The 19,363-nt window shown below is 42.0% G+C and overlaps 1 protein-coding gene and 1 long non-coding RNA gene across 2 annotated transcripts; both read left to right on the top strand.

Annotated features, from left to right (window-relative positions):
• Positions 1 to 631: 631 nt before the first annotated feature.
• LOC100447890 (ubiquitin recognition factor in ER-associated degradation protein 1-like) lies at positions 632 to 1,617 on the top strand. Its single transcript, XM_054537755.2, has one exon. The coding sequence runs from the start codon at positions 655 to 657 to the stop codon at positions 1,579 to 1,581; it is 927 nt and encodes a 308-aa protein (XP_054393730.2). The 5' UTR covers positions 632 to 654; the 3' UTR covers positions 1,582 to 1,617.
• A 5,613-nt stretch (positions 1,618 to 7,230) lies between these two features.
• LOC134760290 (uncharacterized) lies at positions 7,231 to 16,134 on the top strand. The gene is made up of 3 exons (XR_010137569.1): positions 7,231 to 7,415; positions 7,983 to 8,864; positions 15,926 to 16,134. It is a non-coding gene; the product is annotated as an uncharacterized LOC134760290 (long non-coding RNA).
• Positions 16,135 to 19,363: the final 3,229 nt, after the last annotated feature.

Genomic DNA, 19,363 nt, shown 5'->3' with positions numbered 1-19,363 from the left:
TCCCATGTAGGAGCTGGGCACACACAAGGGACTGCACCCCCTCACCAACCACAGCAATTCCCAGGCTGCAGTGTGGGAGGGGCAGGCACCAGAAACGGTAAGGCGTTGCCTGGGACCCCAGAACAAACATTTTGGAGTTTGCTAAGAATGGGCACTCTGGCCAAGTGTGGTGGCTCACACCTGTAGTCCCAGCACTTTGGGAGGCCAAGGCAGGAGGCTCACTTGAGCCCAGGAGTTTCATACCAGCCTGGGCACATATCAAGACCCTGTCACTACAAAAAAAAAAAAAAAAAAAAAATTAATTAGCTGGGTGTGGTGGCACGTGCCTGTAGTTCTAGCGACTTGGAAGGCTGAGGTAGGAGAATCACTTGAGCCCAGGAGTTCAAGGCTGCAGTAAGCCATGTTCGCACCACTGCATTCCAGCCTGGGTGGCACAGCAAGACTCTGTCTCAAAATATAAATATAGAGAGAGTACACTTTTTGATGTATTTTATGCTTAAGGAGATCTGCATTCTGATCTTTTAGAAGTCAAGGTTAAAAACAACACACTGGGATGGTGGCAGCGGCGGCAGCGGCGGCAGCAAGGACAGCGGTCGTTGGGGTGCCTTCGTCGCATTCCCTGAGAGAAGCGGCATCTGCGAGGTGGTGTCCATCATGTTCTCTTTCAACATGTTCAACCACCCAATTCCCAGGGTCTTCCAAAACCACTTCTCCACACAGTACCGCTGCTTCTCTGTGTCCATGCTAGCAGGGCCTAATGACAGGTTAGATGTGGAGAAAGGAGGGAAGATAATTATGCTGCCCTCAGCCCTGGACCAACTCAGCCAACTTAACATTACCTATCCCATGCTGTTCAAACTGACCAATAAGAATTTGGACCGCATGACGCACTGTGGCGTGCTGGAGTTTGTGGCTGATGAGGGTATCTGCTACCTCCCACACTGGATGATGCCGAACTTGCTCTTGGAAGAAGGCAGCCTGGTCCAGGTGGACAGTGTCAACCTTCAAGTAGCCACCTACTCCAAATTCCAGCCTCAGAGCCCTGACTTCCTGGACATCACCAACCCCAAAGCTGTATTAGAATACACACTTAGGAACTTTGCCTGTCTGACCACCGGGAATGTGACTGCCATCAACTGTAATGAAAAGATCTATGAACTTGAACTGCGTGTGATGGAAACCAAACCCAACAAGGTAGTGTCCATCATTGAGTGTGACAGGAACGTGGACTTTGATGCTCCCCTGGGCTACAAAGAACCCAAAAGACAAGTCCAGCATGAGGAGTCGACAGAAGGTGAAGCTGACCACAGTGGCTATGCTGGAGAGCTGGGCTTCCGTGCCTTCTCGTGCTCTGGCAATAGACTTGATGGAAAGAAGAAAGGGGTGGAGCCCACCCCCTCCCCAATCAAGCCTGGAGACATTAAAAAAGGAATTCCCAATTATGAATTTAAACTTGGTAAGATACCTTTCATCAGAAATGCATGTCCCCTTGTCAAAAAGGTTGAAGAGGATGAAGCTGGAGGCAGATTCGTCGCTTTCTCTGGAGGACAGTCGTTGAGTAAAAAGGGAAGAAAGCCCTAAGTGAGGACTGTTGGCTGATCGGAAAATAATAAAAGAATTAATTGCAACATCTTGGCTTTTAGTTACTGGCACTGAAAGGAGGAGCCTCATCAAAGAATACCCTGTTACTCAAGATTTCTTTAGAGTTACCTAAGAATTATCAAGTTTGACTTGGAAGTGGAGCAGCAGGACTTTGTAGTTGTATGCTTGATTTGGAGAAAGACAAAGAGCTGTCCCTGAGGACCTGGAGGCAACTGCCTCCTCACCTCCTCATGCTTTCAGCTTGAGTGGGGCTCCCATTGCCTCAGCAGGAGCAATTCTGAGTCCCTAATTATGTCAAAACCAATGGAGGTGACGGAATTGTCTAACATGAAGTGTTCTTTCTCTTTCTTCCTGTATCCTTTCTTTTCCTAGGTCAATTGCATAGGTGTCAGTCTTTGGCCTAAAGAAAGGGTTTAAATAGACATGTGTTCTATAAGTAGTGGCTGTCCCACTACTGTGGGTGCAATTTAAGTATTTGACAAAGAGCGTTTCTATTTTTATTTTACATATTTTTTCAAAAGCACCACTCACCAGAAGAACCTGATCTCAATGAGTTTGCACTTTTATTCTCATTTCACATGGACATAATTGGCTCCTTAGTGAACCTGTTCATAGTAAAACAATTCCATGGAGAAGCAAACATGTGAATGTTAGAATGAACAAATGCTAAAGAGATGTTCCTCTTTTTCCTTCTTCCCTACTCCTCCACTCCGAATTTTAATTTATTAAATTATCCAAGCTTCAGAAAAAGAAAAAAAAAAAACCACACTGAGAGCTGAACTAACTGTCATCAAGAGAAAGAGAAAAGGAAAATAACTTAAGCATTTAAATTATTTCTTCTCACAATGGACCAAGACATGGAGGGAATAATGCAATCTTTTCTAGCAACTGAAAGACAAAGACGGTGAGAGGTGGATCCTGGCCCTGGGGCAGGAGGAAATGTGACTGAAAATCTAGGCTGGGAGTGATATTTGTATTTGATTCAGCTACAAACTTTGCTGCTGCTGAGTTAGAATCAAGGAGCTGACTAGGCCTCAAGCCCCATGATACCTTGAAGCTTCTCCAAATGTAAAGGACACTCCAACCTGGCTAGGCATCAGCAAGGACCACATCACAGAGGGGAGGAGAAAGGCTGGAACCAGGCCGGGTGTGGTAGCTCATGCCTGTAATCCCAGCTCTTTGGGAGGCAGAGATGGGAGGATCACCTAAGGTCAGGAGTTCGAGACCAGCCTGGCAAACATGGTGAAACCCCGTCTCTACTAAAAAAAAAAAAAAAAAATTAGCTGGGTGTGGTAGTGCACACCTGTAATCCTAGCTACTCAGGAGGCTGAGGCAGGAGAATCACTGGAACCCAGGAGGCAGAGGTTGCAGTGAGCCGAGATCACGCCACTGTACTCCAGCCTGGGTGACAGAGAGAAACCCCATATCAAAAAACAAACAAAAAAATAGACTGGAACCAAACAGGAAACTTCCTGCCCAAGATCCTCCTGGGCAGAACAGGCAACCCCAAAGCAACAGTGGTGTGTCTACCCCATGTGGTTCAGGCGCGTCTCTCCCACGTGATTTAGGTGTGTCTCTTCCGCGTGGTTTAGGCATGTCTCTCTTGCATGGTTTAGGTTTGTCTCCCCCACGTGGTTTAGGTGTGTCTCTCCCACATGGTTTAGGCGTGCCTGCCCCGCGTAGTTTAGGTGTGTCTCTCCCATGTGGTTTAGGTGTGTCTCTTCCGCATGGTTTACGCATGTCTCTCTTGCATGGTTTAGGTTTGTCTCCCCCACGTGGTTTAGCTGTGTCTCTTCCACATGGTTTAGGCGTGCCTGCCCCGCGTAGTTTAGGTCTGTCCCTCTCACGTGGTTTAGGTGTGTCTTTCCTGCATGGTTTAGGCGTGTCTCTCCTGCGTGGTTTAGGTCTGTCCCTCCCACGTGGTCTAGGTCTGTCTCTCCCGCATGGTTTAGGTCAGTCTCTCCCATGTGGTTTAGGTCTGTCTCTCCTGCATAGTTTGGTAACCAACACAATATTGTCTTGCAAAGTTTTTTGAAAAAACAGCTGCCAAGGTTCACATTTTGGGAATTTTTAAATAAAAATTAGACCTTTAAATTCTTAAAAATTGGGTAATGAGGCCACACTGGACCTCCACCCTCACTGGCAGCCATCAGCTGGAGCCCAGTTGCTTGTGGTCCCTTTGAGTAAGCTGTGACTCTGGACACATACTCTGTCCCTCACTCCACACTGCCTCTTCTACCAGATTCCCTCGACTCGTGTATGTCACCTGCCAGGTTCCTAGAAGCATCTGAGATTGTGTTCAGTGACCAGGAGGCAGTAAGGCAGGGCTTTGAGCATTCAGTTAGAGCAAGCTCTGTTGCCACCAAAACATATATTAACATTTGGTTTTGTCCTTCTCCCCTTTGAGAAAGAGTTTGTGGAATTGATTTGCAGGTACAACAAATATATCTACATGCAGACTAAAACCAAGTGGGGAAACTAGAATTCCTTTCAGGGATGGCTGCCCTAAATGAGACAAAAAGGAGAAAATCTTCAATGCACCAGGAAGAAAGGAAAGAATGGGAGTGAAAGGGTGGAGCTAGCAGACAGGGGAGGAAAGGTTGTGCCCTATGATATGACTCCTCCCAGTGACCCACCAACTCCTCAAGGTTTCCTGAAAAAGTGAAAGGAAGGTGGGAATGAAGGAGGGAGAAAGGAAGAAGGAAGAGAAGGAAAAGAAAAGGAGGGAGAAAGGAAGAAGGAAGAGAAGGAAAAGAAAAGGAGGGAGAGGAAGTGTGAAAGGACAGGCTAGCTTGATATAAGATAGCTAAAGAGGCCAAATTCTGCATTTAGGGTTTCACTAAACCCAGCAGAGCAGCCAGCATCCACACAGGAGCTCAGGGACAGAAGGACACACAAAAAGACAGCTGAAGAAACTTGCAGAAATTAATATGAGGCTTCTGGATTCTCATGGCCTCGGAGGTAGTGTTTCGAGCCAAGTCTAAGTCTATCTCAAAAGCGCAGGGCATCCCAGTGTTACACTAATTCATAAGGCAGTAACTCTTACAAAGGAAGCCTATTACCCTCTGAATCTCAAGGAGGCTCACAGGGTCGACAGCAGGTATGGAAAAATCAGTAGATAATAGTCTCAAACTATTTTGTTCATCTCTAAACAACCAGTTTCCAACATTTCATGAAAAATTCCTTTAGCAATATTAGAAAGCTTTAGATTCATAATTCCCTTCTCAACCCACCAACACACACACACAAATGCACACACACTTTCCTTCTCTAAAAACAAAACAGCAGTATTGACAACCATGTCTATTTTGGTATCATGACAAACTTATCTATGTATATTCTGGAAGGATTACAATGACTGATGGGGAAATTTTTTTAAAGAGAAACATAAACCTGATGTAGGATAACTGCACCACCGGTAATCTCTTGGGATTTGCATTCCTTTTTTTTTTTTTTTTTTTTTAACTTTTCAACCGTTTTGAGGAAATGTTCCCAGAGGCCAGGTGTTTAGGATCAGGATCTGACTAACCGACAGTCAAAATGATGTTGATGACAATAAGCAACAACAGTAATCAGAAGAAATAACTGTGATGATAGTAATAATCCTGGAGGTGCCATCAGAGCCAAATGTTGCCATGGAAACTGCAAAAATGAGAGGGGGTGGGAGACATAGAAAATATTTTACGATGGAGTGCCGTGCTCCTGGAACTTCTGAGAATGAGCTCATGTATTGTATCCCAAAGAAGATTCAGATAAATGGCAATGTTTCATGATTATACACAACAGAGTTAAGGACAAAACGACTTGCCAAGATAGGAAAGGACGTGCTGGGGCGATGGGTATTTGGGGTGATGGGTATTTGCCTTCAGGGTCTGCCTCAGAGAAACAGCTGCACACCATCTTTTTAGAGAGAATTTAAACCAGCTGCACTGTAAGGAATATACACAACAAAATGAAAATGTTTTGAGCATGGTAGTTCTTTCCCATCTGCACAGCTGTCCAGAGCAGTTCAACTTTAATAGTGGCACACATCACTCTACAATATAGAAACTTTCTGAGTCCCAAGATTGAAATCTGAATGGCTATAAAAACCTCTCCAGCTATTTCCTAAGAACATAAAGAAAATGCTGGTGCAGAAAGACGTCAGAAAATCCATCTGGATTGCTTTTGAGCTTGGCAAGTCTATCTCTGAGGTATTTTTTTGTTGTTTAAAAACACTTATCACGATGTTATAAAATTATATATGAAATCATTCTTCATGTTAGGCCACACCCTGGCTACTAAAACTTGCAAAGAGCATCACTCTCATTCCCTGGGATAGCCAGCCTGTCTACATGTCCGCCCACTCTCAAGCAAGCCCTGGAGAAGTTGGGCCACAGAAGGTGAGCCAGGCCCTTCCAGCCATGGTGCCCACATGCAAGGGGACAACCTCCGTGTATCTGGTAGCTTCACCAAGCACAGCTGGCCATAAGCACCCAGAGATGAATGTCTAGAATAATCAGTAATCTGGAAGTTCCTTCACTAACAAGAATAGTCTTCCCTTCTCATGGGCTGATACTTTGTGTCAGTATAGAATGTTCTCCATTCTCCTTCCTACATGTAAGACAATAGCTACTAATTTCTCATCCTTTTCCTGAATTAATATATTGTGATGGTAGAAGTATATCTGGTTACCAGCATGCAAGCTAATCTGTTAATAATAAGGTACCTAAAAGTATTCATCTTTTTATTTTGCTCTTCTTCCCAGAAATTTAAGAGGTTAGAGGGAATATTATGTGCTTATGTTTCTCTAACTCAAAGTGCATAATACTGAATAATTCTTCCCAGTGGCACTCTGAGAGAGTTATACATGTGTCCTAATGAAAACCAGTTTGGAGAGCCAGATAGAACTGTACTTAAATCCAATCCCAGCTTTGCCACTTACCAGCTGTGGGAACTTCATCTTTCTAAACCTCATTTCTCTCCTTCACAGAAGAAGGATGATGAAATTACTAAAGCTATTGAGAGAATTAAAGGAAAGCACATATGCGCCATTCCTTGTCCATAGCAAGTGCTCAGTGTTTTTATTATAGGTAACAAGTAGATACCTGATAAGTTGTTATAAAACATTTGTTCACCCTAATGGAAAGAAGAGTAAGGCAGCATGATGCAAAACTATAGAGTTTTGTGCTGAAAATGCCTTTTCTAATCATGAGGAGTCACTTCCACTAGAGCCGGAACAGCAGCTTCCGAGGGTCTGCAGACTAGGAAGTCGGTGGCACCCAGAGGGTCATCCCAGTGTGGATAGGGGAGTCTTCTACCCTTCCTACAATACCCCTGGAAATCTCCAAAAACACACAGCATCTTAAGAGTTTTCCCCAAAGTAAGAAATTGAAGAAAAAAAAAACACCCTCTAAGGACAACAACCCACTCTCATTTGTTGGCGCCCTGAGGCATCTGACAACAATAACAAAAAAAAAAAAAAATAGCCATAGCCATCACCCCAGTTTGGAAACATTCTTCAACCACAGACCTGGCTCCAGGTTGCTTCTGAGGTCTCATAAAGTGACGGCTTTCTCTGAGCCCTTTCCTGGTAGTGATTTAGAATTCTGCAAACAATCTAGAATACAGGCCTCAGCTCTCTTCATCACTAACAATTCTGTTTTCACACTTATCCAGCCAAGTTGCAAGAGAAACCCCTGAAGTAGTCTAAAACACATATTCAGTTATCGAAATTTTTGGTCCTCAAGTCACTTTGATTTTACTAAAAGCAATCATTTGAAGGACATCTTGTCAGCTGGAATCCCAAACAGACAGACAAGCGTGAAACAGTAGTAAGTGATTTGAATTCTAACAGTTTTCCCTTGAAATAAGCTTTGTAGTAAAGGTTGTGATGCCAAGAAAAGATAAAAGAGAGCAGAGCTGCAGAGAGAGTTCAGGATGACTTAAAAATCAAGTATAATCATAAAATGCTAGGAGTTTAGCCAGATGAGCACGCAGGAAAATCTCAGCCCTCCCTTCTTTCATTAAGATTTCTATTTCATATACTCTGAAGGTTGATGTCAAAGGGTGAACAAGCACTGAGGAGCCCCTTGGGGAAGGTTCAGAGGGCTCCTGGTCAAGGTTAGCCCTATCATTAGGCAAAAGAGGCGGTAGCCTAGAGCCAAAGAGTATTAGGAGCAATGAAAACGTGTAGTGACTGGATACCCTTTGGCTGACTTCAGGCTTGCAGGCATCACAACATTTTCCAGTGTACCTAGGGCAATAAAAGTCTTCATCTCCACCTCTCAATTCAATCCGGGACATACAGTATTGATTTCTGACATTAAATTACATGGAGGGTTTTTTACTATTGTTGAATATAGCTATTTCCCATTGCTTATAACGCATATCTCTTTTAGAAAAAAAGAACAGAAAAATAAACGTGAAAGAGCTACATAATGTGAGATACCATCTACTCAAAGGTGTTTTAATAAGCAGATTTTGTTGATTTACACACTTCTATTGCCTGAATAGATTCATTGAATCTGTAAAACAACATCGGATTTCAAGGGATTTTAAACTACATTTGCTTAAAGACAAGGGGCATTATCCAAGGGCTGCCATTCTGTATGTTGATACAGCTGTTGACCTACTAGAACCGACATACTTGATGATAATAATTCAAAAACTGTCTCTTTACCAGTCTTTACTCAAGTAGGAAAGATTTATTGGAGCTCTCACTGCCTTCTATAAAACCTGCTGTTCGGTACCCATGGAATACCAAATTCTCACAACTGCTAGGCCACTTGCTAGTACTGTATATCCATACAGTTCTGTCCCAGACCCTGCCTTGTATGCCTAGCAACATGTGAAGATTTCTATTTCTAAATCCAGTGATTCCAGTTGTACTTATTACTGTCATTATGCAGTCTCATTAAATATTATTAAAAGCAATTATTATGAACATGAAGAACAAAAGATCTACTACCTCTACAAAAACCAAATCAAATGCATTGAAAAGAGACAATAAAGTCAGGTCACCTTAAAAATAAATACTGTCATCTTAAGTTTGACCAAGACAACCATAAAAGATTGAGGAAGGAAGTCAAATCATTTAAAAATGGGAAGAATAGTGGTTTTAGATTGCTTTGTAAGTTTCTGTAAGTTCCTCCTTCACCTAAGAAACTGAAGCTTCACATAGCCAATGATACTGTGTAGGTGTCACTTGTCTGTGAGAACCAATGAAGAACATTAATCAGAAGAACCAAACTCAAGAACAAGGCAGTTTCCTGCTTCACAAGGTTAGTGAATTGGTGTATAATTATGGGTTTCTATTTATTTATTTATTTACTTGTTTGTTTGTTTGTTTTGAGATGGAGTCTTGCTCTGTAGCCCAGGATGGAGTGCAGTGACGTGATCTCGGCTTACTGCAACCTCTGCCTCCCGGGTTCAAGTGATTCTCCTGTCTCAGTCTCCCAAGCAGCTGGGATTACCGGTGCCTGCCACTGTGCCCGGCTAATTTTTTTGCATTTTTAATAGAGATGGGGTTTCAACATGATGGTCAGACTGGTGTCGAACTCCTGACCTCAAGTGATCCACCCGCCTTGGCCTCCCAAAGTGTTGGGATTACAGGCATGAGCCACAGCACATAAGATTTGTGTAAGCTATTTTTACGCTTCTGTACGTTAACTAACTTTTTTGATTGGGTGATCCACTAAGGGTTTTATTTTGGTCGAAGAAGAATAATTGCATTTTATTACACATGAAATGATATTTCGGGATGGTACTGAGGTAGTTTCTCCTTTTCTATTGTCAGGGCCATCTTTACTTTGAAAGATACAGGGGGGAGGAGCCAAGATGGCCGAATAGGAACAGCTCCGGTCTACAGCTCCCAGCGCAAGCGACGCAGAAGACGGGTGATTTCTGCATTTCCATCTGAGGTACCGTGTTCATCTCACTAGGGAGTGCCAGACAGTGGGCGCAGGTCAGTGGGTGAGTGCACTGTGCGCCAGCAGAAGCAGGGGCGAGGCATTGCCTCACTCGGGAAGCGCAAGGGGTCAGGGAGTTCCCCTTCCAGGGGTGACAGACGGCACCTGGAAAATCGGGCCACTCCCACCCGAATACTGTGCTTTTCCGACGGGCTTAGGAACCGGTGCCCCAGGAGAGTATAGCCCGCACCTGGCTCAGAGGGTCCTACGCCCACGGAGTCTCGCTGATTGCTAGCACAGCAGTCTGAGATCAAACAGCAAGTCGGCAGCGAGGCTGGGGGAGGGGCGCCCGCCATTGCCCAGGCTTGCTTAGGTAAACAAAGCAGCCTGGAAGCTTGAACTGGGTGGAGCCCACCACAGCTCAAGGAGGCCTGCCTGCCTCTGTAGGCTCCACCTCTGGCGGCAGGGCACAGACAAACAAAAAGACAGCAGTAACCTCTGCAGACTTAAATGTCCCTGTCTGACAGCTGTGAGGAGAGCAGTGGTTCTCCCAGCACGCAGCTGGAGATCTGAGAACCGGCTGACTGCCTCCTCAAGTGGGTTCCTGACCCCTGACCCCCGAGCAGCCTAACTGGGAGGCACCCCCCAGTAGGGGCAGACCGACACCTCACACGGCCGGCCAGGTACTCCGACAGACCTGCAGCTGAGGGTTCTGTCTGTTAGAAGGAAAACTAACAGAAAGGACATCCACACCAAAAACCCATCTGTACATCACCATCATCAAAGACCAAAAGTAGATAAAACCACAAAGATGGGGAAAAAACAGAGCAGAAAAACTGGAAACTCTAAAAACCAGAGTACCTCTCCTCCTCCAAAGGAACACAGTTCCTCACCAGCAACGGAACAAAGCTGGACGGAGAATGACTTTGACGAGCTGAGAGAAGAAGGCTTCAGACGATCAAATTACTCTGAGCTACGTGAGGATATTCAAACCAAAGGCAAAGAAGTTGAAAACTTTGAAAAAAATTTAGAAGAATGTATAACTAGAATAACCAATACAGAGAAGAGCTTAAAGGAGCTGATGGAGCTGAAAACCAAGGCTCGAGAACTACGTGAAGAATGCAGAAGCCTCAGGAGCCGATGCGATCAAATGGAAGAAAGGGTATCAGCCCTGGAAGATGAAATGAATGAAATGAAGCGAGAAGGGAAGTTTAGAGAAAAAAGAATAAAAAGAAACGAGCAAAGCCTCCAAGAAATGTGGGACTATGTGAAAAGACCAAATCTACGTCTGATTGGTGTACCTGAAAGTGACGGGGAGAATGGAAACAAGTTGGAAAACACTCTGCAGGATATTATCCAGGAGAACTTCCCCAATCTAGCAAGGCAGGCCAACATTCAGATTCAGGAAATACAGAGAACGCCACAAAGATACTCCTCGAGAAGGGCAACTCCAAGACACATAATTGTCAGATTCACCAAAGTTGAAATGAAGGAAAAAATGTTAAGGGCAGCCAGAGAGAAAGGTCGGGTTACCATCAAAGGGAAGCCCATCAGACTAACAGCGGATCTCTCGGCAGAAACCCTACAAGCCAGAAGAGAGTGGGGGCCAATATTCAACATTCTTAAAGAAAAGAATTTTCAACCCAGAATTTCATATCCTGCCAAACTAAGCTTCATAAGTGAAGGAGAAATAAAATACTTTACAGACAAGCAAATGCTGAGAGATTTTGTCACCACCAGGCCTGCCCTAAAAGAGCTCCTGAAGGAAGCGCTAAACATGGAAAGGCACAACCGGTACCAGCCACTGCAAAATCATACCGAAATGTAAAGACCATCGAGACTAGGAAGAGACTGCATCAAATAACGAGAAAAATATCCAGCTAACATCATAATGACAGGATCAGATTCACACATAACAATATTAACTTTAAATGTAAATGGACTAAATGCTCCAATTAAAAGACACAGACTGGCAAATTGGATAAAGACTCAAGACCCATCAGTGTGCTGTATTCAGGAAACCCATCTCACGTGCAGAGACACACATAGGCTCAAAATAAAAGGATGGAGGAAGATCTACCAAGCAAATGGAAAACAAAAAAAGGCAGGGGTTGCAATCCTAGTCTCTGATAAAACAGACTTTAAACCAACAAAGATCAAAAGAGACAAAGAAGGCCATTACATAATGGTAAAGGGATTAATTCAACAAGAAGAGCTAACTATCCTAAATATATATGCACCCAATACAGGAGCACCCAGATTCATAAAGCAAGTCCTGAGTGACCTACAAAGAGACTTAGACTCCCACACATTAATAATGGGAGACTTTAACACCCCACTGTCAACATTAGACAGATCAACGAGACAGAAAGTCAACAAGGATACCCAGGAATTGAACTCAGCTCTGCACCAAGCGGACCTAATAGACATCTACAGAACTCTCCACCCCAAATCAACAGAATATACATTTTTTTCAGCACCACACCACACCTATTCCAAAATTGACCATATACTTGGAAGTAAAGCTCTCCTCAATAAATGTAAAAGAACAGAAATTGTAACAAACTGTCTCTCAGATCACAGTGCAATCAAGCTAGAACTCAGGATTAAGAATCTCACTCAAAACCGCTCAACTACGTGGAAACTGAACAACCTGCTCCTGAATGACTACTGGGTACATAACGAAATGAAGGCAGAAATAAAGATGTTCTTTGAAACCAACGAGAACCAAGACACAACATACCAGAATCTCTGGGATGCATTCAAAGCAGTGTGTAGAGGGAAATTTATAGCACTAAATGCCCACAAGAGAAAGCAGGAAAGATCCAAAATTGACACCCTAACATCACAATTAAAAGAACTAGAAAAGCAAGAGCAAACACATTCAAAAGCTAGCAGAAGGCAAGAAATAACTAAAATCAGAGCAGAACTGAAGGAAATAGAGACCCAAAAAACCCTTCAAAAAATAAATGAATCCAGGAGCTGGTTTTTTGAAAGGATCAACAAAATTGATAGACCGCTAGCAAGATTAATAAAGAAAAAAAGAGAGAAGAATCAAATAGATGCAATAAAAAATGATAAAGGGGATATCACCACCGATCCCACAGAAATACAAACTACCATCAGAGAATATTACAAACACCTCTATGCAAATAAACTAGAAAATCTAGAAGAAATGGATAAATTCCTCAACACATACACCCTCCCAAGACTAAACCAGGAAGAAGTTGAATCTCTGAATAGACCAATAACAGGAGCTGAAATTGTGGCAATAATCAATAGCTTACCAACCAAAAAAAGTCCAGGACCAGATGGGTTCACAGCCGAATTCTACCAGAGGTACAAGGAGGAGCTGGTACCATTCCTTCTGAAACTATTCCAATCAATAGAAAAAGAGGGAATCCTCCCTAACTCATTTTATGAGGCCAGCATCATCCTGATACCAAAGCCTGGCAGAGACACAACAAAAAAAGAGAATTTTAGACCAATATCCTTGATGAACATTGATGCAAAAATCCTCAATAAGATACTGGCAAACAGAATCCAGCAGCATATCAAAAAGCTTATCCACCATGATCAAGTGGGCTTCATCCCTGGGATGCAAGGCTGGTTCAATATACGCAAATCAATAAATGTAATCCAGCATATAAACAGAACCAAAGACAAAAACCACATGATTATCTCAATAGATGCAGAAAAGGCCTTTGACAAAATTCAACAACCCTTCATGCTAAAAACTCTCAATAAATTAGGAATTGATGGGACGTATCTCAAAATAATAAGAGCTATTTATGACAAACCCACAGCCAATATCATACTGAATGGGCAAAAACTGGAAGCATTCCCTTTGAAAACTGGCACAAGACAGGGATGCCCTCTCTCACCACTTCTATTCAACATAGTGTTGGAAGTTCTGGCCAGGGCAATTAGGCAGGAGAAGGAAATCAAGGGTATTCAATTAGGAAAAGAGGAAGTCAAATTGTCCTTGTTTGCAGATGACATGATAGTATATCTAGAAAACCCCATCGTCTCAGCCCAAAATCTCCTTAAGCTGATAAGCAACTTCAGCAAAGTCTCAGGATACAAAATCAATGTGCAAAAATCACAAGCATTCTTATACATCAATAACAGACAAACAGAGAGCCAAATCATGAGTGAACTCCCATTCACAATTGCTTCAAAGAGAATAAAATACCTAGGAATCCAACTTACAAGGGATGTGAAAGACCTCTTCAAGGAGAACTACAAACCACTGCTCAAGGAAATAAAAGAGGATACAAACAAATGGAAGAACATTCCATGCTCATGGGTAGGAAGAATCAATATCATGAAAATGGCCATCCTTCCCAAGGTAATTTACAGATTCAATGCCATCCCCATCAAGCTACCAATGACTTTCTTCACAGAATTGGAAAAAACTACTTTAAAGTTCATATGGAACCAAAAAAGAGCCCGCATCGCCAAGTCAATCCTAAGCCAAAAGAACAAAGCTGGAGGCATCACACTACCTGACTTCAAACTATACTACAAGGCTACAGTAACCAAAACAGCATGGTACTGGTACCAAAACAGAGATATAGATCAATGGAACAGAACAGAGCCGTCAGAAATAATGCCACATATCTACAACTATCTGATCTTTGACAAACCTGAGAAAAACAAGAAATGGGGAAAGGATTCCCTATTTAATAAATGGTGCTGGGAAAACTGGCTAGCCATATGTAGAAAGCTGAAACTGGATCCCTTCCTTACACCTTATACAAAAATCAATTCAAGATGGATTAAAGACTTAAATGTTAGACCTAAAACCATAAAAACCCTAGAAGAAAACCTAGGCATTACCATTCAGGACATAGGCATGGGCAAGGACTTCATGTCTAAAACACCAAAAGCAATGGCAACAAAAGCCAAAATTGACAAATGGGATCTAATTAAACTCAAGAGCTTCTGCACAGCAAAGGAAACTACCATCAGAGTGAACAGGCAACCTACAAAATGGGAGAACATTTTCGCAACCTACTCATCTGACAAAGGGCTAATATCCAGAATCTACAATGAACTCCAACAAATTTACAAGAAAAAAACAAACAACCCCATCAAAAAGTGGGCGAAGGACATGAACAGACACTTCTCAAAAGAAGACATTTATGCAGCCAAAAAACACATGAAAAAATGCTCACCATCACTGGCCATCAGAGAAATGCAAATCAAAACCACAATGAGATACCATCTCACACCAGTTAGAATGGCAATCATTAAAAAGTCAGGAAACAACAGGTGCTGGAGAGGATGTGGAGAAATAGGAACACTTTTACACTGTTGGTGGGACTGTAAACTAGTTCAACCCTTGTGGAAGTCAGTGTGGCGATTCCTCAGGGATCTAGAACTAGAAATTCCATTTGACCCAGCCATCCCATTACTGGGTATATACCCAAAGGACTATAAATCATGCTGCTATAAAGACACATGCACACATATGTTTATTGCCGCATTATTCACAATAGCAAAGACTTGGAACCAACCCAAATGTCCAACAATGATAGACTGGATTAAGAAAATGTGGCACATATACACCATGGAATACTATGCAGCCATAAAAAATGATGAGTTCACGTCCTTTGTAGGGACATGGATGAAACTGGAAATCATCATTCTCAGTAAACTATCGCAAGAACAAAAAACCAAACACCGCATATTCTCACTCATAGATGGGAATTGAACAATGAGAACACATGGACACAGGAAGGGGAACATCACACTTCGGGGACTGTTGTGGGGTGGGGGGAGGGGGGAGGGATAGCATTGGGAGATATACCTAATGCTAGATGACAAGTTGGTGGGTGCAGCGCACCAGCATGGCACATGTATACATATGTAACTTACCTGCACATTGCGCACATGTACCATAAAACCTAAAGTATAATAATGATAATAATAATAATAATAATAAAAGAAAAAAAAAAAAAAAAAGAACACAGGAAGAAAGCCTAAAAAAAAAAAAAAAAAAGAAAGATACAGAAAGACTGTGTATATCCTTGTGTGTGACCTTCCCAATCAGTAGCATCTGTTTCTAGGTCAGATGGCATACAAGTTCCTCCTCTGCTAAGAGTTACTGTTTTTTTGCCTCCCCAAAAAGATATAATAAAAATAAGATTGAATATGGTCTTTTAATCTTGGACTCATAAAAGAATTGTTGAGGGGCAGGGGCTCAAATCACTCCCAGATGAGACATCACAACTTGAAAAGTGATAGAGCATATGGCTTTGCATGTGTGAGGCTTCCTCTTGGAAAACAATAAAGGCAAATCACAGACAGGATCGGGAACACTGATTATTGCTTGGGTGTAATTTATTATATCTTAGATTCTGGAAAACAGAACATAGCAACAAGCTTCACTCTTGCCATGCAGAGAAGCTGTGACTATTTCTCTGTAGATAATCAGAGCCTGGACAATGGTCCTGAGATTGTCTAGGTGTCACTATGAAAAATGCCTCAACCACAAATGGATTTCTAAGTAGCCAGACCTAATGGGCCACCTTTAATGATTAACAGAGCCAAATCTTGTTATTTTATACTTAAGGTAACTGGAGCAGGTAAACCACATATGATCTGATCAGTGTACTCATCAAAGAAAAAGTTGATGCATTTGCTCTGATATATGTCCCTGCATCAGATATATGTGCCAATGACACATTAGAAAAATTTCTGTTAAGTAGATAATCATTGATTAATTAACCTAATTAATTTCATAAATTAATTTTCCCCATAACTACAATAAAACTTTTTATGATGTGGTTATATATATACAGATTAGAAAATATCCAGGTTAAACCATGTCTATGCAAACACTTCCTAAAATGTGGATACTATAATACAACGTTACTTTTTCTTGCCTCCATCTCAGGATGCTTTCCTTTTTTATATACCTATCATCCCTCTGGTGATATTTAATCAGAAATAATTACTGCAATCATTTATCTTAACTTAACCATCTTGGTCAAACTACTTTCTCTCTAAATTCTAAAAAAGATCCACCACAAAAGGTGAGTCACCTTGAAATCATACCATTATGATGAAAATTGCCAGGATCACCATAGCTTACTGCCACAAAGCACAGCCATCTTTGTCTTAGAGTTCTAAGAGGAAATCTTAGAATGCATTGTACTACAGTTCACTTTTAAGAGCTGGTAACCACCTGGGACTCCATTAATCCGGACTTACTAAAAAAGAGATATCAAAGAAAAAAGCATATTGTCCACTTCCTTATTTTTATTTTAAACTCCAGAATTTCCTTAACAAAATGTCATTCCAATGCAATTATTCTAAATGAGAAGTTTAACTGATAAACAAAGTTGTGTTCTCAAGGTGGTAGAAAGAAGATAGGAAGGAGGGAGGGAGAAAGGAATGGGGGAAGGAAGGGAGGAAGAAATGGGAAGAGAAGAAAAAAGGGAAGGGTTAGAAGAAAAAGATGGCATGTTTTCTCTAAAGAAATTTTTTTTTTTTTTTTTTTTTTTTTTTTGAGGCATGGTCTTGTTCTGCCAGCTAGGCTGGAGTGCAGTGGTGCGATCATAGTTTACTGCAGCCTTGAACTTCTGGGCTCAAGCAATCCCCTGCCTCAGCCTCCCACAGCGGTGGGATTATAGGAATGAGTCACCATGCCCAGCCATTGTTTTTTAAATATTATTTTTAAACAAGGAAAAGAGATATGCAGCCACTAATTGAATAGCTAAAGCTTTCTTGATGTGATGACTACATAACACTCTCAGAGAAAAATTCTAAGAGGTGCAGGAGAGTGTAAAATTGTAGGGAGTTGTGAACTATTCCCTATCCACCATCACACTCTATCAACAGAGGGTTTTAAAATCTGCGTTCATTTGGAGCCTAGACTGAGGGCACCCCAAAGAGCTGGAAGCATTGGTCATCCTCTGACCCTAGCACAAAATTACAAAGGGTGATCAACAATGTAATATTGATAAAGACATAAATGTTGAGTGAGTTTAAATATTAGGTACTATGTCACGCTTTTCTCCCTCATACACAGCATCTTCAATTTTAAAAGTCCATAGAATGCAAAGACAGGTGCATATGGATGTTAACTGCAGCAGCACTTAGCCAAAAAAAAGTGAATATTACAAAAATGAGCATCAATAGAAAAAAGGTGAAATAAATTGCGATACATCTGCACAGTGAAATACTATATAGCTATTTCTATTTTTAAAAAAAGATACTAAAGAAAATTGTTGCGTATGTGTGCTGCATATGCAAAGAAAAATAGTCGAAGAGATGTATAGAACTATAGGAAATATAGCAACATAGGAAAGAGTTGGAAGGGATATACACCAGACTTAACAAGGACTACTTCTGATGGAGACTGGTATCAGAAAGAACAAATGAGGAATACTTTCTATTTCTTATTTACATAATTCAAATTGTGTAGGATACTATACTTTCTTTTTTGTGATAGCTCACAATTTTTTTTTTCTCAAATTTGAAAGATATTTTATGTTACTATTCCTAGAAACATTCTGGGTATGAACCACAACTTCCACCATTCCAAGTGTTTTTAGAATGGAACTTGAAGAACCTTAGACACAGTAGGGTTCCCTTTATAGAATCAGCAAGCCCCAGCAGAAGACAATACAAGAATTTGTGAATCCACCTAATCTCTCAGGGTCCCCAAAAGAAAGAGAAGCCTAAAACAATTCCTGGAGTTTGTGACCATGTCAGGCTAAAATACCTATCAGGTGCATCTCAGAAGTGAGATCCAGAATATCAAAGTTTACATTTCCTTCCCAAGATAATATTGCATAGAGAACTTTTTAGAAGCTAGTCACAGAATATCTTAGAAAGTTACATTGCTTATTTAAATTAAATTTTGTGGATTTCATGGATAAATAAAAACACTTTCAGGATGGTAAAATAAACTGTTCATACTGCGTTTAGGAACTTTTTGTCTTGCCTACTCCCCAAAATCATTTGAGAGCAGTATATGTAGACTGGAAGTGAAAAGACTCAAGAAAGATGGCAAAATAGTACTTTCCAGGACTCATCCCCCTGCAAAAACATCAATTTGAACAATTATTCAGGTGCAAAAATATCTTCACAAGAGCTAAGGAAACTGAGTGAGTGATTACAGTATTCGGGTATAGCACAGAAAAGATGTGTTAAAGAAGGTAGGCTGGGCACAGTGGCTCACGCCTGTAATCCCAACATTTTGGGAGGTGGTGGCAGGCGGATCACCTGGGATCAGGAGTTTGAGACCAGCCTGGCCAACATGGTGAAACCCCATCTCTACCAAAAATGCACAAAAAAATTAGCCAGGCATAGTAGTGGGTGCCTGTAATCCCAGCTACTCAGGAGGCTGAGACAGGAGAATCGCTTGAACCCAGGAGGCAGAGGTTGCAGTGAGCTGAGATCATGCCATCGCACTCCAGCCTGGGTGACGAGAGCAAGACTCTGTCTCAAAAATAAATAAATAAATAATAAAAATAAAAGAAGGTAGGATGGACAGTTCACATTACCCACCCATGACACCCTCCCCCAATCCCAGGCAGTACAGAATAAAGACAGATACCCTTTATGTGGGGGAAAGAGATGAAAGTGAGAACCAGACTTTGCCTCAGACTCCAACACTGAGCCTGCCCCAGTAAAATCCAGCACTGGGCAGCACCCTATGGCTTCAGACTGCAGGGCAGCCTGCCAGGCTGAGCCTCCAGACTTGGCTTGGCACCAGTCCAGATCCTATAGCCCCAGATTCCAGGCCTGCCTGGGAGACTCAGTCCCCAAGTACACCCTACTGCCAGACTGACTTCAGCATCCCCAGGCTCTGGATAGGCCCCAGTACCAGGCCAACTCTCCCAGACTTGGGCTCC

The sequence above is a fragment of the Pongo abelii genome, chromosome 17, assembly GCF_028885655.2.
Source record: "Pongo abelii isolate AG06213 chromosome 17, NHGRI_mPonAbe1-v2.0_pri, whole genome shotgun sequence".
Lineage (NCBI taxonomy): Eukaryota > Metazoa > Chordata > Mammalia > Primates > Hominidae > Pongo > Pongo abelii.
This window is presented reverse-complemented; position numbering and strand designations above follow the sequence as displayed.

What these genes read in the sequence shown, in the direction of transcription:
- LOC100447890 (XM_054537755.2), top strand. Translation starts at nt 655, where the DNA reads ATGTTCTCTTTCAACATGTTCAACCACCCAATTCCCAGGGTCTTCCAA.